Source organism: Clarias gariepinus, chromosome 15, assembly GCF_024256425.1.
Source record: "Clarias gariepinus isolate MV-2021 ecotype Netherlands chromosome 15, CGAR_prim_01v2, whole genome shotgun sequence".
NCBI classification, from domain to species: Eukaryota; Metazoa; Chordata; class Actinopteri; order Siluriformes; family Clariidae; genus Clarias; species Clarias gariepinus.
In genome coordinates, this window is record NC_071114.1 from 10806893 (window position 1) to 10827690 (window position 20798).

Sequence of the window (20798 nt, forward strand, 5' to 3'; positions counted from 1 at the left end):
AAACACTTCATAGCAAAAGCAGTAATTTCAGCAGTTGAGCGCAAGAAGAATATGAAAAACACAATAATGCATGAGTGTGAGCAGTACGGCTGGGCGATATAGCCATATAATATCAATGTGTTTTTCTTTCTTTGAATTGCTTTTTATTCATTTCAGTATTGAAATTAGGGCTGGACGATTTAATAAAAAAATCAGATTGTGATTATTTTGACATACTGTGATGGTGATTCAAACACGATATATAACTATTAAACGCACCATTTTGTATTCATACATTTATATGCGCTAACTGGATGCTTGCTTAATTTTATTTATCTGCTCAAAATTAGTTTAAAAAAATGAAAAAAATACTTCAATTACTGATTAACACTACATGAATTCCTGACTATGCGTATTTTACCTGTAATGAATTGCAGCCTATTCTTGATTAAATGATTGCACAGGTCCGTATCGCGATTTAGATTTTGCATTGATTATTTGTGCAGTGCTTAGTTGGAATCTTTAAATTGTAGTATGGTAATACAATAAAAATATTTATACAATATATTTATTAAATAAATGATCATTGAATGAGTTGCTTAACTAGGAAACTGTTTCTCAAGCAGTCATGAAAACTCTTCTTTTTCTTCTTCTTTTGCTGCCACATTTCATGGCTTCGGGTTTGTGAAGTGGTTCTTATGAAATTGTATTTTTAGCCCAGAAGAAAGCAGCAGTGTAAAGTAGTATTTCACAGGATTGCATAAAACTTGTCCATATTCTGACAGGTAGTGTGCATTGTAAAAATCATAAATTGATTATTATAGATAAAAGGACATATTTTATATATTCACAGATGTGTGAATAATTTACCGGGCTAGCAAGGAGATTTTTTTTGTAACCCTCTTTTTTTTTTTAGTATTCTTTGTATACATCATTAATATTAATCATTGATGTTAGGACTGCCCCGATCCTAAACACGTATTGATCAGAGGGTACTATATCAGTTAGAAATGTATTGCATCATATCAGATTCAGTTTCAACCAGTATCAAAGTGTCAGCTTGTGAATTGTAAGTTATATTGGATGGAAGACTGAGCTTTAACCCCCCACTACTTCACATCATTGTTGGGTATCATTGTAATGATAAATAGTACAGGATGTGTGGTCTTCTGTGAAAGAAGTAGACCCTCCTGTCTCTGACATTAACCCCCCCCCCCCCGCCCCCCCAACAACCGAACAACAACAACAACAACCCCATCTGAGTTTTTAACGATCTCATTGCTAACATCCAAAGTTACCCAAGCCCCCGTTCCTGACAAATATCTCCTCCTGGGCAACAGCAGTGTTAATTTGAAATCCCGGCTGTTTCCAACCCATCGGATCATTTCCGTAGCTGTGTTTTCCAAGCATACAGAAGCAGTCCTAAGTTTGAACCCGAGAGTTAATGGGCTTCGAGTTTTGCAGGAGCCTTTGAAAAAGGTCAATACGATACGGTCAGATTTAGCAGGCGGCATTAACTGCTGGTTGTGTTGTCAGGAGAGATTTAGACCTGACAACTGATTTCTCTCAGGGAGCACACTACACCCTCCGTCTTTGTCTGCAGATTTTCAAATGATTTGCTGTCTACTGCGTGATCTCCATCTCCTAGCAAGACATCACCGTTTCTTTGTTCGCACGTGGAAAAAAAAAAAAAAACAGAGAGAAAGAAACCCGGAACAGAAATAGCTGCGTTCAGCACAGGGTATAGAGGATTTGCACTATGGATATCACTTACTACTTTAATGTCCTGTCTGGGGTTTACACATCGCTCACATCAACCACTATTTCCCTAAACAGCCATCAACCTTCCATTTTTTTACCCCCCCCTCCTCTTCTTTCCTTTTTTTTTCTACTACCTCTGACCAAAATGTCATCTCTACTTCAACACATTGTAAAAGCTTCACTTTTTTTTTATGTTTTGTGTTACTTCCTGCTATCTTAAAAAATTAATCATGCTGTTGAATAATGCCTCACGATGATGTGTGAATAATTGATGATCTGATGCTTAATAGAGGGACAGAGAAGGCTGTTCTCTCTCACAGCAGCTCGTCTGTGGCATTCGGAGAAGCGTTCTTCGTCTGCCCGCCGGAGCAATTCATTTTAAAACGTCTGTATTACGCTCGGTTAACATGTGTACCTGGTACGTGTTTATCAAACACGCGCGCACACAGCCTAGCCGGGTGTGTGTATCACACAGAGATAGGTATGTGTGTATGTATGAATATTTTAAAGATCTTTTAGCTCAGTGTCTGAGGAAGACCGGGGCAAAATAAATGTGTAAAGAGGGCAGGCAGTGAAGCGTGATGCTGCAGGAGTAATGCAAACGTATCGGGACAGATGAGCACCGAGTGACAGAGTGTGAGGACTCGCAGCCACACACACACACACACACACATACATAAACACGTGCGCTCATTTCCAGCCGTTTACCTTGTTGTTGTTTTGACATGAACAGACCTTTTATTTCTTGGGAGTGAATTAAAAATGGATGCGTTTTGTCGAAATTGAGTTGACGAGCTTTGTGCTTCAGCATGTCATTAAGACTCTGTAGTTTCGGCTACTCTTTGATTGTGTTGCAAAAGCAATACAAAGTAAGGAAGACAGTTTCGCCCTGTGTAAAAAAAAAAAATATCCCTGTCTGTCTACACCAACCGAAGGAGAAATAAAGAGCGTCAAGGACTCCTTTTTTTTTTTTTTTTTTTTACGATTGACAGGCGCTATCAGTGCGAGATACCTATATAATGGTGGTCCTCTGAATTTTTTTTCTTCTTCTTCCCCCCGATCCTCCTTATTTATCTAGCCATATTAATGTCAGCCCATTAACGCCGTAGCCGAGAAGTGCTCAGCAAAGCCACAGTTAAACGGCTGTGGCAGGAACCTCCTTATCGTCTGCAACCTGAAAGGAGGAATGTGACGCTATCAGTTAATGGAAATGACATTTCCAAATTTCATTTGGAGATAATCCACTTCTCGTCCACTAAAACATCAAAATTACTGCTAACAATATGTCAAGGCAACGTTAAAACTTCGTTACCTTCCCATATCACGTCCATGATAATCCCCAGACAGAAACAGGTACAGGTACCTCAGTGTTTTTAATAGGATTTCCCTCTGTGTTACTCAGGTGATTATTAGGCTTTACATGTCGTTTCTATCTCAAAATAGAAAGGCGTATCAAAAGAAGCAGAGCCGACTAAACGTTTTAGGTGAACGCGCACTCCGTGTTGTGAAGAATCTACAATTTTCAGTTTGTGCAATTTGCTTGGGATTTGTATCACTCATCAGTAAAACAAAACTTTAGCAAAAGGAGAGTTTGATTATTCTCATTAATGAGTCTAATTATTCTTTTTGAGAAAAAGAACTTGAAAATCACAGACCCAGTTTGAATCGGGTTTATTTTTTCTAGCGAACAAACTTTTTCCCATATTTGTATGTTTTCATGCTCGTCCTTTTCCTTTATTTTTTGTAATGGTACGAAAATATTACGCTCCAGTCAAAACAAAGAGAAATAAAAAAAATTAAGAACAAGCTTTGCACATTTTTTTTTTTTATAAGCTAAAGATGACTTAATGTCTGAAATCCATCAGGGGGTTAGGACATTGTTCTGTCCCATTACATTCCGGCCAGCAGGCGTTGCTGTTTTTTCGATCAATGCAGTGGGCAGTAAAATTGATGTATATAGACATCTATATGCAGCAAGAATTATTAGTAAAACATCAAAGAGATTCATTAGCGAGTGGAACAACACCAGATGAAAATCAGGCAGTAGTATTTCTGGCGTGATTTAATAACCAAAGTCGATGCGAATCCACTAGATGCTTCGAGTTTCCTTTTTCTCCAGGTGCATGTGTTTTATTTCGCGTTGTCTTTGCTTCTGTTTCTGCTAATCGAGTGTCTCTGGTGGAGCAGCAGTCAGATGGAGCGATAGCCATAGCAGCATGCGTTCAGCTACATCAGCTGGCCTGCGAGGGGTCATTGATTGATTTTCCTCTCCGATATCTGGCTCAGTGGGACACTAATGCCATCTGATCACTGACCCAATATCTCACCACTAGAAGAACAAAAACCAGTCTGTTTTCTGCTGCCTCCACTTTTTAAGTGGACAGCATTATGTATGGCAAAGATTCGGCATCTTCAGATTTATTCTGCCATGCACGTGCATTCTGCATTTATTTTTGAATAACATGCATCTCTTTTTAATAGACTTGTCATATTCTTTCAGCATCCTGACTGTTTCTTTTAGGTTATTGAAAGCGTAGGAGTTAATTCAGAGGTCAAGCAAGACTTGCAAGCTGTCAATCTTGTATTGTAACATCTCCCAGCTCCCCTCGCGTGCCCCTCCTCACACTCATGTCTCCAATCCATTATTGCGAGCCTCATTGCCCTGAATGGCCTGCTCTTTCTTTATACTCTGGTGACCCATGATCTCCTGAGAGAGACAACAAGGAGGTTTTGGTCAAAAGAATGTTGCATTCTTTCACATCTGGGCCTTGTTTCCCTATTTAGGCATTACCATTTCAAACTGTCCTTTCGCCTTCGGTTTTAATACCACCCCTCTTCACACCCTTTTGTACGGAAGCAACAAATGTGCTTTTGAAATTCCCTCCTCTTTTCGAATGTCTGATGATGTCTTCTGATTTTTAAAGCACAGCTGCATGGTGTGCACAGCTGTTTACAGCCTCTGGGTTGGTGCCCCTCTGGCTTTCCATCTTTCAAAGCGTTTAAACATCTGTTTGCGTTAGTTTCATACGTAGACAACACAACATGAGTGCAAGCTGTCATTTTATATCCGAAGCCCGAATTCTCTTCGTAGTAATCGCATAAGGATGCCCCAGCGTCGAGCTTCCAAGCCCGAAACCCGGCGCATGCGAATGCAGCGTAATTTGTCGCGATGTGAGAAAACGTTGGAAAATGCCAACAGCAGGACTCCCCGCGACGCTCCGGTTGGGGTTCGATCACCACCGATTGTGTGAAGCACTTAACAGGTGTTGATCGGCGGTCTTCGCCACAGCTTAGCAAGATAAGGCCTCCAGCTGAGAAGAGAGACTCGAGTGTGTTTAATGAGAAGAGCGGGGAGTCAGACAGACCGCCTTAGTGTGTGCCTTCGGTGCCTCAGACTGATCAGCATGTTAACCACTCTCAGCATGACACAAAGATATGAAAGTAGCGGGCTGTTGTCGTCGATTTAGCCCAACACCCATCTGCCTGTTTACGGGATCAGCCCTCCTGGGTGATATATTTATTTTCTTCGCCGGCAACCTGCTGCACCACTATTCTGTGCTTTCAGTGTCTTTTAGTGTGTCGTGAAATATCGTGTTAGTAAGTCGTCTCCGAGAAGGGTTTGATGGAAAAATAGGCATCCTTGATAATAGATCTCGCAACTAAAAACAGAAGGGTCTTTTTTTATCTAGCAATGTGAATAAATAATTAAAGTCGTATACGCAGAGGTGCACGCTCTAGAGCGTGTGAGGGGTGTACACAGGCTTTTAATGGGCTCCTAAGTGACTTGTTACCGGAGTGACTGCGCTCCCCTGTGAGGGGTGAGCACCGGGGCAGGCAGGAGGTGCCGTAAACAGGCAGACAGACCAAAACAGTTAAGAAAACATGGATACATGTCTGAGTAGTCTGGGACGGACTCTTTAGAGCCGACTTATTTAGCGTTTCTGTGAAAATGAAATAAAATAAAACACACAGTCACGTGTAACGGCATGGAGGAATAGGTCGGTAAAGACATATCTTAAGTTATATTAGAGATGTTTCCACCTAAAATTAAGTTATATTAGGTAATATTTAAAGGTTTTGTCAACGTTTGTGTTTTAATAGCCTTAAAATGTTTCTTCTCCCTTGTGCTCGTCAGGTGCAGACCCTGAAGATGATGAGCGTCTTTGGGAAGAGTTCTCAAGCGCTGTTGTGACTCCGGTGACGTTCGAGCGAGCATGAGGAGAGCGCCCAAGCCGAGCATAATGGCCTGCTCTGTGTGGAGTCTCCCGAGCCTCGGATGTCTGGTGTTCGCTTTGGTCGCTCTACATTGCACTGAAGGTAAGAGGCTCTTCACCGTATCACGCACACATCGTTCAGAAGGAAGTGACACCACAAATCCTTATAATTGCTATGTTTTGTTTTGCGAATGGTTTAGCCAGAGCCTTTAACAACTTTCAGCAAAACTTTAAGGCACTTTCCAAAACACGAATGAAAGTTTATTACCATCGGATATGTACTCTTTTACTCTCAGTGGGTTTAGAGGTGAGATATCCGACTTCTCTGTCTAGTTTCTGGCGTTCGTGTTCTGTCATATGTCCTGCTCTAACTAAAGGGCTAAGCTCTACAACTGTTCATTATAAACACTATCCCCAAGTAAACATGCTTCATTACACCCCGCCCCGGCCGTAATATCTTTTTAATGCATTTTATAATTGAATTAAATGGGTTACTGCCATAGCCATAAATGGCTGCAAGTTTTGTTGTTGTTTTTTTTTTCGCAAAAGGTTTGAAAGATTAATTGCTTCAGGGTTCGCCCCCCCCCAAACCCCCCTTTACCAGCATATCCGGAGAAACTTTGCATCCCATCCTACTTATTTAATTTTACAGGGCTGACTGCTGTCTGTACACTTGCATGTAGATTATTTGTATTCACGACAATCTTTTTTTTTTTTTTTTTAAGCAACGATTTTCACCTTGTTTCAGCATTCTGTCTCCTTTAGCAAATACACATTCTGAGTGTATGTATTGGCTAATTACGACAGTTAATGATTTATAACTCTTTGGAGTTGTTAATACAGTATATTTGTCATCTATTTTTTTTTTGTGAAATATGAAAAATCAGCACTGGTTCCCAGACAGATACTGTTTTTTGTAGCATTATTTAGAGTCTGGTTTGTAAGCATCACCGTCAGTGGTGACAGGTTTTTGCAACCATTAATTATTTAAGTGTTTTAGATGACAAGCTTAGGACAGTCATAATTATTCAATCTTAACAACAAATAATGGGTGTGTATTTAAATATAACTTCGAGTTAATAATTTATCTTCGCCAAATCTCGTTCAGAAGAAGATTTTTTTTTAACTCAGCAGGACTTGAGAGTGATCCTCTGTACAGGAGAGCTGCGAATCATCTCAGAATGAGGTGCCTGTCTTCCCTTGTAGTGAAAGAATACGTGGTGATTAATGGTAGACCGTGTCAGATTTTGCAATCCTCTATCTCTCTATCTCTCCCTTTTTTCTCTTCACTTCCTCCCTGTGCTGGATTTCCTGTTACATGAATGTGTGTGCAGATGGAATTAGAGAAGGTCTTTCTGGGCTCGGTGTCAGTGCTGGGATTGACAGGACTGTGCCTGTATCTCCTTAGGTGGCAGAGAAATATGAAGAGATGAGGAGGAGGAGGGAGGAGAGCTCACTGCCAAACACAGTGTCACTATGTCATGTGCTTTTGTCGTTCCCATGGGTTTTGCATGTAACACGGGAATATTCCTGCTGGAGACTCAAAAGACGAGGAAAATTTGAGCCCTGGTTAGATTTTTCACCAGCCGTCCTCGCTTCCCACTCCATATTTAGTAGATTTGTTACAGGCCATGCTGTATTACTTGTGGGAGTCAAGTTGCAATTTAGGCCTGACTGTGAAAACAAATCATTCTGTGAAACTGAATGTGCACAGGCAAGCTTACAACTTTAAAAGCCTTGTACCTTTGACATACCGTAAAATTTAGTCTATGCACAAACAAAGCGTTTCAACTCGTAAAAAAAAAAAAAAAAACTGCTCCGCATCTCTGTGTTTCTGGGAAATCTTCTTTCTAAGACCAATCAGCATAAATTTATCTGGGTGACTTAAAGGCCTTAATGAAGTTGAGGCGAGTAGTCTGGAGTCTTGCTCCCTCTGCTCATTAGAGTTAGTTGTAAACACACTTTTATTAAAACAGACTCTGAGTGCAGTCCTTTTGTTCTGTCCTTCACAGTAAACATCCTCTGTGAGCCTCCTCTTTATTTCCTCTTAGATTTTTTTTTTTGGGGTTTTCATTCTGCTTTCCCCTTCATGTGACAGAGGGATTTTGTATCAGGCTTAGGGATCTGCCTTCCCATAGTGCTAAGCTGCCGCTGGGTCAATATGCCATCAGTTCTCGATGCAGCCGAGGTCTTTCATCAACAGCCAGTCCTTCTTGATAGGACTGATAAGAGGACAATGGGACAGAGAGCTGGTCTGAGCAAGGTGCGACTGCATCTGAATCCCCCACCCCTCCAAACACCTCAATAGGATTTACCGTTAAGGGCGGGGCCGAAGGGGTTTAATGGATTAAGGTCCATCACGTCTAGCTTTTGGTTTGTGTTTGTCATGCAAAAAAAGCAAAAAGCAAGACCCAACACTTGCTACTTATAACTTGGAATGTCTGAGATCGTCTCCCCCAAGAGACTAGGATGATACCCCGGATCGATTCAGTCTGTATTAATGGTTTGTCTATTTTGAGGTTGTGCTGAATAGGACGTTGCATTCAGAACTGGAAAGCTTTGGCCAAACAAATTTATGCTTATAGAAACAAATGGGTATTAATATAAACTGGACGAAACTCTCACGACCTAGCCAAAAGTAATTTGTCTTTTCCAGTCTCTTGGCAGCTTGTCCAGCTAAGTACAATGCTGCAAGTTGGATGATTAAACATTGACATGACACTTTCTGAAATGAAAGATTTTGTTGCCATTTGCATTACAATCAACTCAAAAATATTCTAACTATAGGGTAATGAAAGGAACAGAGGCTGAATCAGGGGGTTGATGTTGTTTAATCTGGAAGCTGAGGTAATGAGACAAGATCCATGTGAAAGGGAAGAGCCCACAATCATGGAACGAGGGTCTGACGTGTTGTGACGTGTGATATGTACAGCATGCTGTGGGGAGGTTTAAACAACAGTAAACAGCTTGCAGCTAACACACCGTTATCTATATATAAAATGTAGATCAGACCTACCTGCTGCGCTTAATTAGTGAAAAAGCTGTAGTGAATTAAGAAAAATCAGCTGAGATCGAGGCTGATCAGCAGGGCCAGGCTGTATGGATCGCATTAAAATATCGAAGTGTTTTAGAGTGCAGTTGAAAACCCTGGGCTCGTTCTAACAGTAAGAGTAAGATGTTAAAATAAGCTTTCCTGAGAAATCCCACTTTCTGCATTATAGTTAGTTATAAGAACACATTTTTTTGTCTATGATTGGATAGATGATGACAGGCTGCGACCCACAACAGCCAGCAATCATAGAGCATAAAGATGGAAGTTAAAGGCAGCAGGATGTCTTTGTGTAGTTGAGCACCTCATCAGTGGGAGATAGCAGTGAATTGAGAAGACAGCGAGTGTAGAGCACAGTGCAGCGTTTGGTGAGGGATGATAGTGTGCACAGCTAGCAGAGGCACCTCAACACTCACTTCACCTAGACTTGTTGTTTTAAAAGCAGCGTGGTATCCGATGCATGTACTATAGATCAGAATTCGACGCTGCTGGAACCCTGTTCAAAAGTACACATTGAACATTGTATACATGGGTTCTGTGTGAACTAGCAAATGTGAATGAAAGTGGAATATTAAGAGAGTCATCTTCATGTGTTTATAATGCAATTTCTGTGTGAAAGGGGTTATTGTTCTAAAAGGGTGCTGGAGGCAACAAAGAAGATATTATAACTAATATTAATGTATTGTAAGACCTCACTGATTAGTGAGAAAAAGGTTCACAGTGGCAATAATTTTTTAAAAACATATTTAAATATACATACAATAATATTATTGTACAAACAGTTGCTAAATAGACATGAATAGTTACTCTTGTGTTTTTGCTGTAAGTTCCTGTTATTGTGCTTATTTTTGACTGGGAAAAGGGAGAAAACTTACTTCGCTTAAAACTTGAAGCCACTGAGGCTTCTTCACATTTTCTGTAACTGGGTTGTTGCAGATTGTTGTCAGTCAGCGAGAGTTACACAACTAGCTAAAGTCCCATGTGGACATTCTCTGTCTCGACTGTGGGTAATTTGACATTTATGTAACCTACATAGTTTAAAGCAGAATTTTGCACAAGTGCTGGATTATAATTACTAAAAACTACAGCAGAAAATCTCAACAACATAATATCAGAAAGTACAACCAAATAAAAACTAGAAATACCGCTGCAAGTATAGATATCTTACATTTTGAATGTTTCTCTGATGCAAAAAAGACAAAGAAATCACACATTGGTTTTAATCTAGAACAGAAGTATCTAAAACTAATATTAAGATAAATACACACAAATTTTTACCAATTATATAAATAGTTACAGTGATTGTCAGCGAATTCTTTTTGTATTCTGCAGTTTTCTTGTCAAATATATCGTAACCTCTTCAGGAAGAAGTGATCCTTAAATGGCGATCACAGGAAATAGGGTCAGTGTCACAAGTTATGTCTATTCAACACAGCTAGGGAAGGTTTCTCTATGTATTTCACTGCTGTAAAGTTTTTATAAGTATATTTAGATTTCACATTCCTATTTGCATTATAAAGCATTAGGTTATTAAGTAACAACATCTATTTTAAGACATGAAGGTCAGCTGTTCTGAAATACTTCTTGCAGAAACAGTTTTGTCAAGTGAATTTGTAAATCCCATCTAAGATGAAACTGACTCTCATGAAGACCATCCCAGGAAATCAAGACCAAAAGTTACCTCTGCCGCAGAGGAGAAGTTCATTTAGAGTTACCAGGCTTAGAAATCACTACTTAACAAACAGCACCTCAGATTAGAGCCGTTAGGAAGACTTTACAGAGCATAAATAGCAAACACATTTCATTATCAATTGTTCAAAGAAGATTATTACATATTATTATAATAATATTATAATGACAGAGAAGAGAATTCTTTTTCATGTTATCACAATTAACAACAGAAGAGATTTTGTATAGGGATTAAGTCATTTAAAAAAGCGATGAAAAGATTCTTTTTGTCTATATAAGAGGAAAGACAGTCATTTTCTGCATAATAATACAGGTTACCTTTACTCATTTACCCACATGCCTTAATATCTCCCCTGGCGTTTTTCTTTCACTGCCTTTGTCTTGTCTAGGCATATCCCTGAGTAATCACCACAACAGTGTGAGACAGGGACAGACCACATGGTCAGAAAGTCTAGAAAGAACATGAAGATTTGTTCTATAGCACTCCTTCCTTCTTTTCTTTCTTTTTCCTTTTTTATTGTGGATAACATCCCATCAGAAGCGAGCCATGAAACCTTTATTGTTTTGTTTTACTTTTGCACACACCATGAGGGCTGGCTGTAGCGTGGCCATAAAAGGCCTTGTTGGTAGACTTTGTGGCATCAAACTGTATGTAAAGGATGTACTGTGTATTCAGGACGATAACAATCTTCATTCCTCTTTTGTTTTTTGTTTTTGTCTGAAACGCTTTTAACTCGGATTCATTTGAAGACTCAATCTGATAATATTTTTTTTCCAGCAATTGTGCAAGTTTTTGACCAGCAAGTGAGATACACATGTGGGCCTTTTCTAAACCAGGTTCCAGGAAGAGTATGACTCTGTTCGGTCCTGTTTTGAAGGTGCTTGGGGTGCTCTGAGAAAAACAGCCTATGTATTTCAGGGTCAAAGGGCAAGTAGAGCCAGGTTCCTGTTTGCTGTGTTAATATTGCGGAATTAGGAAATGCAACATTAGGGTCACACAGGCGTCTTTATTGTTTTCCTGCGATTCTGAGAAACCTGTGACTAGAATTTCATTGCTACTACTGAACTGTTTTCTTTTTTACAAACACACATCCATGATCAGTTAGTGACAGACTAGGCCAAGAGCCTGGAGCTGCTTTTAAATTCTTTTTCCATCCGTGTATTTGATGAAATGCTTGATTAAAAATAATACACACATATACACTTTTCACTTACCTTGACCCTAAGCTTAATAATCAAAAGCCAATTTTTTTTTCTTCAGTAGATTCTTAAATTAACGGCAGAGTTATTTTCACTGGGATCAACGAAATGTTAATTCTAATAACATTAATAATAATAATAATAACAGCAACAATCACAATAAGGGTAGCCTGGGAACCTGAGCAAGGCAGATTATTATTATGTGTCTGGGTTATTAATTTTTCAGTGTGCTGCTGCTGTAAGCACACACCAGCATTTATCCTCTATTATCCGACAGGAAGAAAAAAAAATCTACTTCTGGTTGACTTTTGCAAACCTTTTTATTTATGTATGCATGTTTAAAAAGTATGTGCTTCATAAGGGCAAAACACCACAGTGCACGCTTCTTGTTCTGAATCTTCTTGCCTGCTGGATTATACACAGCGGCTGAAGTGTGACCTGGCTGTCAGTAGAAGAGCTTGTACTATGTTGATTATTTAGTATGCATGGATGACTGACAGACTTTATAGACTTATAAACACTCAGGTATGTGGAGACACGGATAAAACAAATCATCACATAAATGTACAGTATTGTAATAGAAATATAGTCTTTGTGAGGCGAGTATATCAAAATTGGGGAACACCTGGCATCGTGCAAGATTCAGAAACTATTTCATGTCTCTAGTCTGTATAAATGCAACGGTTAGCCAGCTAAGGAATAGATGGTTTGTTCACCCCAGGTTACTACTATTTACTACTCCTACTTCTACGACGACTTCTACTACCACTTCCTGTACCAACACCACTACTTCCACTGCCATTCCCACTACCACCTTCTTTACCAGCACCACTCCCATAACTACCACCGCTTCCTCCATCAATACCACCTGTATCACCAATACTACCACCACTACCTCTATCACCACCACCTACTACTACTATTACCACTTTCTCTAACATCACTTCCTCTACCACCACCACTCCCACTACCCGATACTTTTAACTATCACATGACTACCACCACTATCATCTCCACTACTAATGTTATATTAACTCTTCTCACTATGTAATATTTACATTTACATTTACATATAGGCATTTGGCAGATGCTCTTATCCAGAGCGACTTACATTTTTATCTCATTACACATCTGAGCAGTTGCTCAAGGGCCCAACAGTGGCAACTTGGTGGTTGTGGGGTTTGAACCTGGGATCTTCCGAACCGTAGTCCAATGGCTTATTTGAAAGTAGTTTATTAAATCCGGAACGTAACTGTTCATAACATCGCTTTTACTCAACATTTTGATTTCACTTCTTTGTGCTTTGACAAAAGCTGGCTGCACAGACATACAGACATACAGACAGAACATTTTCTGGGGTTTCTCGGGTCCTCCAATGTATGAGATGTAAAAATATAATTAAAAGAGCGAGTTCTGACAATGTCTGACCAATATAAATAAAATTCTTATATTTATATAGATCAGCACACAACAAACACGAAAAGTTAAAAACAGTAAAAACAGGTCGTATTACCTATATTCAGCATTTTTATAGCGATCAAATGAATCTAATGAAAAAGATTTCCGTTGATTTCAGGTACATTTGCAGGCAGCTGGCTCCCCACATTGTTCCTTACCTCCCCTTGACTTTCACTTTGCGTAATCTATGTTATCGACTTGCATGATTTCCCTTTTATTAAAACCATTTTCTCCCAATTCTAATGTATAGTATTACAAGTTACTACTAATATTTACCCTGAAGTGCTGTAACACACAAAACAGCAGCATACTGTAAATGATATATTTCATAACATTCCAAGGCAGACTGTGGGTGCAACATGGGGAGCAGAACTGTCCAAGTGTGTCTCTGATTGCAAAGAGAACCAGTGACCTCACACAGTGACCGAGTGCTTGACCCGGCGAGTCATTTTATCTCTCCGAGCTAGAGATAGCAAAGCTGTCATTCTGACATGCTAGTAAAAGAGGTTGAGGTTTTACACCCCGAGGGGCAGTGTGCACTCTATAAACTTCACTATAGTCGGGCATTAATGGAGGATGGAAAGAAGCAATTTGATTAGAATGTAATTTCTTATGTACGGAATTGAACAGAACAGAAGTGGGTTTTATGCCTCTCAGACTACAGCAATTTCCATAAATTCTTTTTATTTGTTAATAAACAACACTTCACAGTTTTTAACTATTTGTAGTAAATTTAATTCTGTGAAACATTTATGAGACGAGTTCATTCCTGCGACTGTCAACACCTCCTGACCAATCAGATTCAAGAATCCAGCAGTTCTGTGGTATAATTATTACGTTTGTATCTCAGCTTAGCAAATCTGATAAAACCGCGTTCTGACGGACATCTCGGAATCACGCGGAAATTTCTTCACAAGGCCCGTGCTCATTCTTTTATTCCGATGCAAATCTCCATCATTGTTCTGCAGTTTTCAAAGCTTTTTAGATGTCTTTCGTGACAGTACAACAAAAGCACCTTTGCTCATTTCAGTCTGACAGCACCTTGCAGCTTTCGACACCCTACAAGCTAAGTATCCCAGACAGATGATGTGCAGACAACTAGAAATGTGCAAGATACTCATTAGCAAAATTTCAAGTCAAACAGATTTAGTTCCTAAAAAAAGACTCAACAGCTTTCTATCCCAAACCCACGAATGTGTTAGGACCACACAATGTAGCACTTTACTCCTGCCGCATAATGCAGGCGCTCCTTTGTGCCATGCATTTTTCAATCCAGACAAATGACTACCCTAATATGAGGAGAAAAGGCCGGCACCGAGGTCATGTTTGGGTGAAGTATCTCCATAATAGTTTAAATTAAACTGAATTTTTACACGAAGCCCTCACAAGACCTTTGCAGAGGGGTCAAAAGCTTGCTTAAGTGATTGAGCTTGTTCGACTACGGCGGTCAGAGCAAACACTCGCCTGGCCCGGGAGTTTAAATGCCAGGTGGAGGTCAGGGAAAGTGATGTCTGAATAATGTGTCGCTGAGGCATTGACACGAAAGGGCACATTGTGCTTAGTGACAGAAGAGAAAGATGGAGAGAGAGAGGGGGAGAGTGAAAGGAGGGCGCAATGTATGCATGCACTCTTTACTATGATAATATATGTAGAAATCTTTCTTATTGATTATAGGAGCATAAAATGGTTTAATGGGAGAATTCTTGTCCTTAGCATTCTTCCTCTGGTGTCATTGGTTTCAACTGAAAAGTCAAAAAATCTCTTTGACTGTAATAGATACACTCATTCGAGACACTGTTTTTAGTACTGGTGCAAAAAAGCCAGCAGAATAATAGTGACACACATTGAAATAGTTGTAATGTGCTTGGTGATTTTGGTGCTAATTTGTTGGGTGGTGATGAAGGGGAAATCTCATGCTTAGATACACTCACACACTCTCACTCATCGTCTATACCGCCTTATCCTGTCCCTATCCCAGGAGACACCCTGGACAGAGTGCCAGTTCACACAATCATTCACACATTATGTGCAATTTGGGAACGGCAATTAGCCTAACCTACATGTCCTTGGACCCACCAAGCACAGAGAGAACATGCTAACTCCATGCACACAGACCCGATGCGGGAATCGAACCCTCAACCGTGGAGGTGCAACACGGCAGTTCTAATTAGTAAGCCGCCGTGCCGTCTGTATGGATACAGTGGCATTTAATTACAGACAAAAACTCATCAATCTCCAACATAAAGTGAACACAGTTAGATCTCGTTGTTAGTCCGAGGAGCAGGAAGTTCCTTTCTTTATTCTTCATGTTAATGGAATGGAAAAGATGGAAGATCACATGTTCATTCATCTATTTATTCATCCATCACATTCATTTATTTATTCATCTTTCGTACCGACTGCAGACTTGGGGCATGAGGTAGGTACATCCTGGACATGGTGCCAACCTATCGCAGGGCACACAAACAAGACTGACATTTTGGGAATGCCATTTAACTTAATCTGCATTTCTTTGGACTGTGAGAGGGAACCAAAGAAAACCCATCAAGCATGCAGGGAACTCGCAAACTCCCCCACACAGACCCGAGGCAGGAATAGAACCCCTGGCTCTAGAGGTGCAAGGCCACAGTGCTAATCACTACGCCACCATGCCGCCCTGATGTCATTAATTATAAAAATGTATATGCAGGTCGTTCAGGGTGGTTTCTTCATGTCAGCTAAAGAGAAACCCAATGAGAAATCAGTGAATAATCATTCATGTCCCTGACAGTCCATGAGATATCTCAGGAATCACTATTTTTAGTTCATCATCAAGGAGCTTTGGCACATTGCACGGCTATAAAGGCATATCACGGTATCATTGCAGTCTCTCCAGACTACCTCTGGGGCTTACAAATTTGAGGCAGCATGAGAAAGCCACCATCTGTCTGTGGAGACGACGCTTCGTCAATAACGTCGTAAAAGACAAATTTATGACCTTGATGTGGTGCATTGTGTTTAATTAAAGCTTAAAGGCTAATTTCCATGTATGAGTGCCTGCTATCAATTGAGGTCACACAACCCACAGGCTCTCAGTTTACTCGGATGTTTAACATACGTCCTTACTCCACTGCTCTTTTTTTTTTTTGGGGGGGGGGGGGGGGGGGGGTTGGGGACGAACAGGACTGACTTTGCTTGCCATACACAGGTTGTTGTGCAAGCTGTTATATTTGAATCACATTGATAATTTTATCCTACACAGAGCTTCGGAATGTCTTTCCGTCAAAACTGATAAGACTCTTTTGATGCTCATGTAGATAGACATTGTTCCCATTATGCTGGTAATGTACACAGTAATTTGTCTTTGTGGGTTCGTGCGTATCTCCCGTGGAACAAGAGAGAGCAAATCATAGCGTGGAGGCGGGGGAAGGGCTTGCGACAGCCTGCAGATCCTATCTAAACATCCTCTGATGGGTAAGGCTGGCTTGAAAAAAAAAAAAAAAAAAACTGCCTCAGCATAAAAAGGTAGAAGCCTGGGTATATTTTTTTATAACATCTGTCCGAAGCTAAACGGCATACAGCGTTTTTTTTTTGTCCACACACACCTGTATCAAAGATGTTCCTGATAGTTCACCCGCTGTTGCTATGGAAGAGAGAGATGTAAATGAACTGGGGCAAACCGTGGCCATGAATACCAATGAATCTTGAATCCAGGAACCACACCAGCCTCTGGTCTGCATATCAGAGAGTAGATGCCTTCTCACAGGATGTTACCCATATGCAGCTTCGCTCTCTCTCTCTCTCTCTCTCTCTCTCTGCTTTTTCACCCTGCCTTAAAGTCTGTCTGTAACCAGATCAGATGAAAAGGACAAAAGACAGGCAGTGCATTGGTTTGGTCCGTCGTGATCACGCAGCTCAGCATGCAAAAGAAAGAAAAGAATTTAATGGCTTCAACTTTTTCTGCTTAATAAATTCTTCATGCTAAGATTTGACCCAGAAATTCCACAGATGTTCGCACCGAAGGTCGTGTCCTCAGGTTAAACTGCCGAGCTTTAATGGAGCACCCCCTACTTTAAGGTGAACCCGAACAAAACCTTCTCACCAGTAGCGAATATTTGCATTAATACCCACAATATTTTCTCATCTCTTTCTCCTTCCCCCCCTTGACTTCTTAAGACAACACGGCCATTGTTAAAGGATATTGCTGGATTACAGAATCAGCTCCGCAGGGCGAAAGGTGACTCGGGGCGCCTTCGCTTTCCGCAGACATCCACAGCATTTAGCACAAGCGGCAAACGTGAAAAGACGCGCAGGACTCAAGCTGCGTTTCCTGTTGCTTCGGCCCGATTCGGTATGATATGCTTTCCTGTGCCCCTCGAAATCCCCTCAGCAAGCAGCTTTGTCAAGCGTAAGAGCAGGATAATAGCGGCGCTAGCAACGCTGGCTCATTTCTAAGCAGCTGTACGCTGTATTGTCGGGACAAAGGGCAATCCAAGCTGTGTTAATGAGGCTTGACAATGGTCATGAAAGTCCTGCGTCTTTTGTTGAGCATGAGTGGGAAAGAGTGCACTGTCATGCCTAAATAATCTAGTTATCCCTCTGTACTGTCTGTGCAAAAACACAAACCAGAGCTTGCAGACAGCCTTTCTCAGCGATTTTTATTAAAATGAGGGAATTTTTTGTTTTTGTTTTTAATAATAATAATAATTTTATTCATTTATTTATTTGTTTATTTGTTTGTCTTTGTCTCAGCACACTTCAAAAAATATTTTCATCCCTGCGCTGTCCAGGCATAATATTTTTTATTAGGTCATACGCCGATGCGACTCTCATACGTTTGTCATCTGGTGCCTCAGCAGTTTTCTTGCGAGAGAGATTACGGCAGGATGCTGCTACCGATGATGACGATCTTAATCGCTCCCTGTATGTTCATTACCTCCACTCCAGTCATGGTTATGTCCTGGCAGATGGTCACTTTTCCAATTGATTTGGCTTGTTGAAGAGATTAAAATATTATCGCACCACAGAGACATGCTCCGTCGTCGTCAAATTAGCATTTTTGCCCGGCTACAGCTCTCCGAATGGGCCAATGTCACTCCAAAGGTGAAAAGTGAATTAGTGTAGAATTATGGGACCGGAACAACCACTTGCATGGATCTTGGTCTACAACCTGACATTCTCCGAGTTTGCACTATTAAAGCAATGTTGGAAAATGTTTTATGTCACCTTAGCGTAGCATGATTACTGAACCATTTTGCTCCTTTACTTTAATCCTTCGTAATTAAAAACACGGGTAACACAAGGCTCATTTTACAGCGCTGAAGTACCACAGCACAATAGCTCCCTGTATTTACACAAATATTTACATGAGAGCAGAGCACTGGAGTAAAGTGGAGACCAAGAAGTCATTTGTGCATTTGAACCTTGATTAAAAAGGCCCTCCCCCCCATAAGTGGCATTGAGCATACCCACGGAGTCGTGTACAGTGTGGCGACTGATAAACCTCGACTGTGAAAGACTCCCATTGTGCACCAGTGTGGGGCCAGTTTGCCTGGGTTCAGAGTTGGCTACCTATCTGCTTGAAAGGAATTGAAAAGCGACCCTCGTGGTGACTGACCAGAATGCCTGATAACGCTCGGTGTCAACAAGGCCAGGGCGGCGGGCGGAGATCACAAAGCCATACCAGTTGCCATGGCGATGGAATCGAGCATTCCCTTTAATATATTATTTACCGCTTCTGATCCTGAAGCCTGTTGATTAATTAGAAGGAGAGGAAAGAGTAGGAGGGCCGGCCGCTCGCTCACTCACTCACTCACTCTCCCAGGCTCCTGGTGAGCGCTCCACGCTTCTCTGATTTGTTTTAAAAGGCCTAAATAGGAATATGTCAGGGTAGGGTTTGTATGGACAGTGCAATTTAAGAAGTAGGGGGGAAAAACAGACTTGATAATTCTATGGTCTTTTTAAGACACAGGAAAATAAAAGATCTTTTTGAGAAGTCATGCTTATACAGTATACACTGTGAAAAGCAAAGCGTCAAGTTGTCAGCATGAATTGTGTTCTGCTCAAACTAAAAGTCCAGTTTCTTCCAAACACTTTGACCCATGGGGATTTAGACTGTAAATCGCTTCCGAACACAAAAAACAATTTATGTAGCTGTCGTTTTTTTTTTTCTTATAAAGCGTAGAACAGGTGAAGGCCAGATCTTGAGTCCATAGACCTTTATTAATGCTGGATTTCTCTGGTCAGCACTTGGCCTTGTGTTATCAGGTTGTTTATGCGTTTCAGAAGATGCCTTTGTCCCCTGCCCTTCCACAAGGACTAAATGTTGGCCGTGACACACATGATAAATTCATATGGGAAGAATCGGCAGTTGAAATTTTATTTAAAAAACATCATAACAGTACAACTCAATAATACAGTTTTTTTTTTGCATGTGACCTTAAGGGCATTTTCACATTAGGCATGTTCACATTGTTTTTGTTCTTTGTACTCGGGTGCACTTGCGTATTTACAAGCAGAGATGAACAGAATGATGAAGTTAACTTTCGCACTATGCCTAATATTATGGATATTTTGGAAAAAATGTCAAAACAATGCTCTCGCGTGCCTTTCTACTTTATCAGCTATGATTGTGTAGTTCAGAGGATGAGATTGGTGCATGCTAAGCGCACCTGGACATTTCAGATTTACATTTTATGTTCTAAACAATCATCTACTTCCATGATCGAGTAGGATTGGCTTCCGTATCTGATTCAATCCGGTTCTCAAGTGCGGAACAATTGTGTTCTTACTGATCAAAACGAACCAGGTTTTCTGGTCAAGTGTTTTCGGAAATGATTATGGGGTCTAATGTGAAAAAGTTTTAAACAAACACAAAACGTGTTGATCTTATTGCTATCTAGATAATATTCAAGCTTGATGATTGCGCATCTATTCTACAGAACCGTTAATAAATGTATGTTAACTCACTCTTAAAGAGTATTAGCTGTTAACTAGATTGATTTCCTGCTATATAATTGTAACTGCTGATTTGTGATGTCAAGGTGACAATTTATTAATATAAGACAAAACAAGCCACTTCTCAAAAGACATAAAAGCACTGTAAATAATGAACAAGGATAAGAAACAATCTAGAACCAAGAAGGTAAATTGTTTGTTGAGGAAAGTAAAGCTGCTTTTATATCCGAAACCTAACGGTGCTGCTTTCCACCGCTGCAGTGCTGCTTGCAATACAATCCTATGCTAATCAGTTTAGGTTTTTTTAAACAACCTGAAAGTGGCACAGCAGCAATCAAGTGTGTACGAACCACAGTCTTATTTTCACCACTTGCTGTGAGCATCATGCCCCTAGAAAAATGTGTATAATTTAAAAACCTGCCACGAAGATACCGCTGTCAGTCACCGACCGGAATTGGAGGAGGAGTGAATTACTAGCATTTTGTAACTTGCTATGTGAAAGTTACACATTT

The 20798-nt window shown here is 40.4% G+C and overlaps 1 protein-coding gene across 23 annotated transcripts in view; it reads left to right on the forward strand.

The window, feature by feature from the left end:
* The window catches only part of adgrl2a (adhesion G protein-coupled receptor L2a), a 96102-nt gene that overhangs the window by 14111 nt on the left and 61193 nt on the right, over positions 1-20798 (forward strand). For all 23 annotated transcript variants that reach the window (XM_053512888.1, XM_053512890.1, XM_053512895.1 and 20 more), the window contains exon 2: positions 5876-6057. In XM_053512888.1, coding sequence (XP_053368863.1) covers positions 5955-6057 — 103 coding nt within the window. In that variant the 5' untranslated portion in view covers positions 5876-5954. The remainder of the gene's footprint in view (positions 1-5875; positions 6058-20798) is intronic.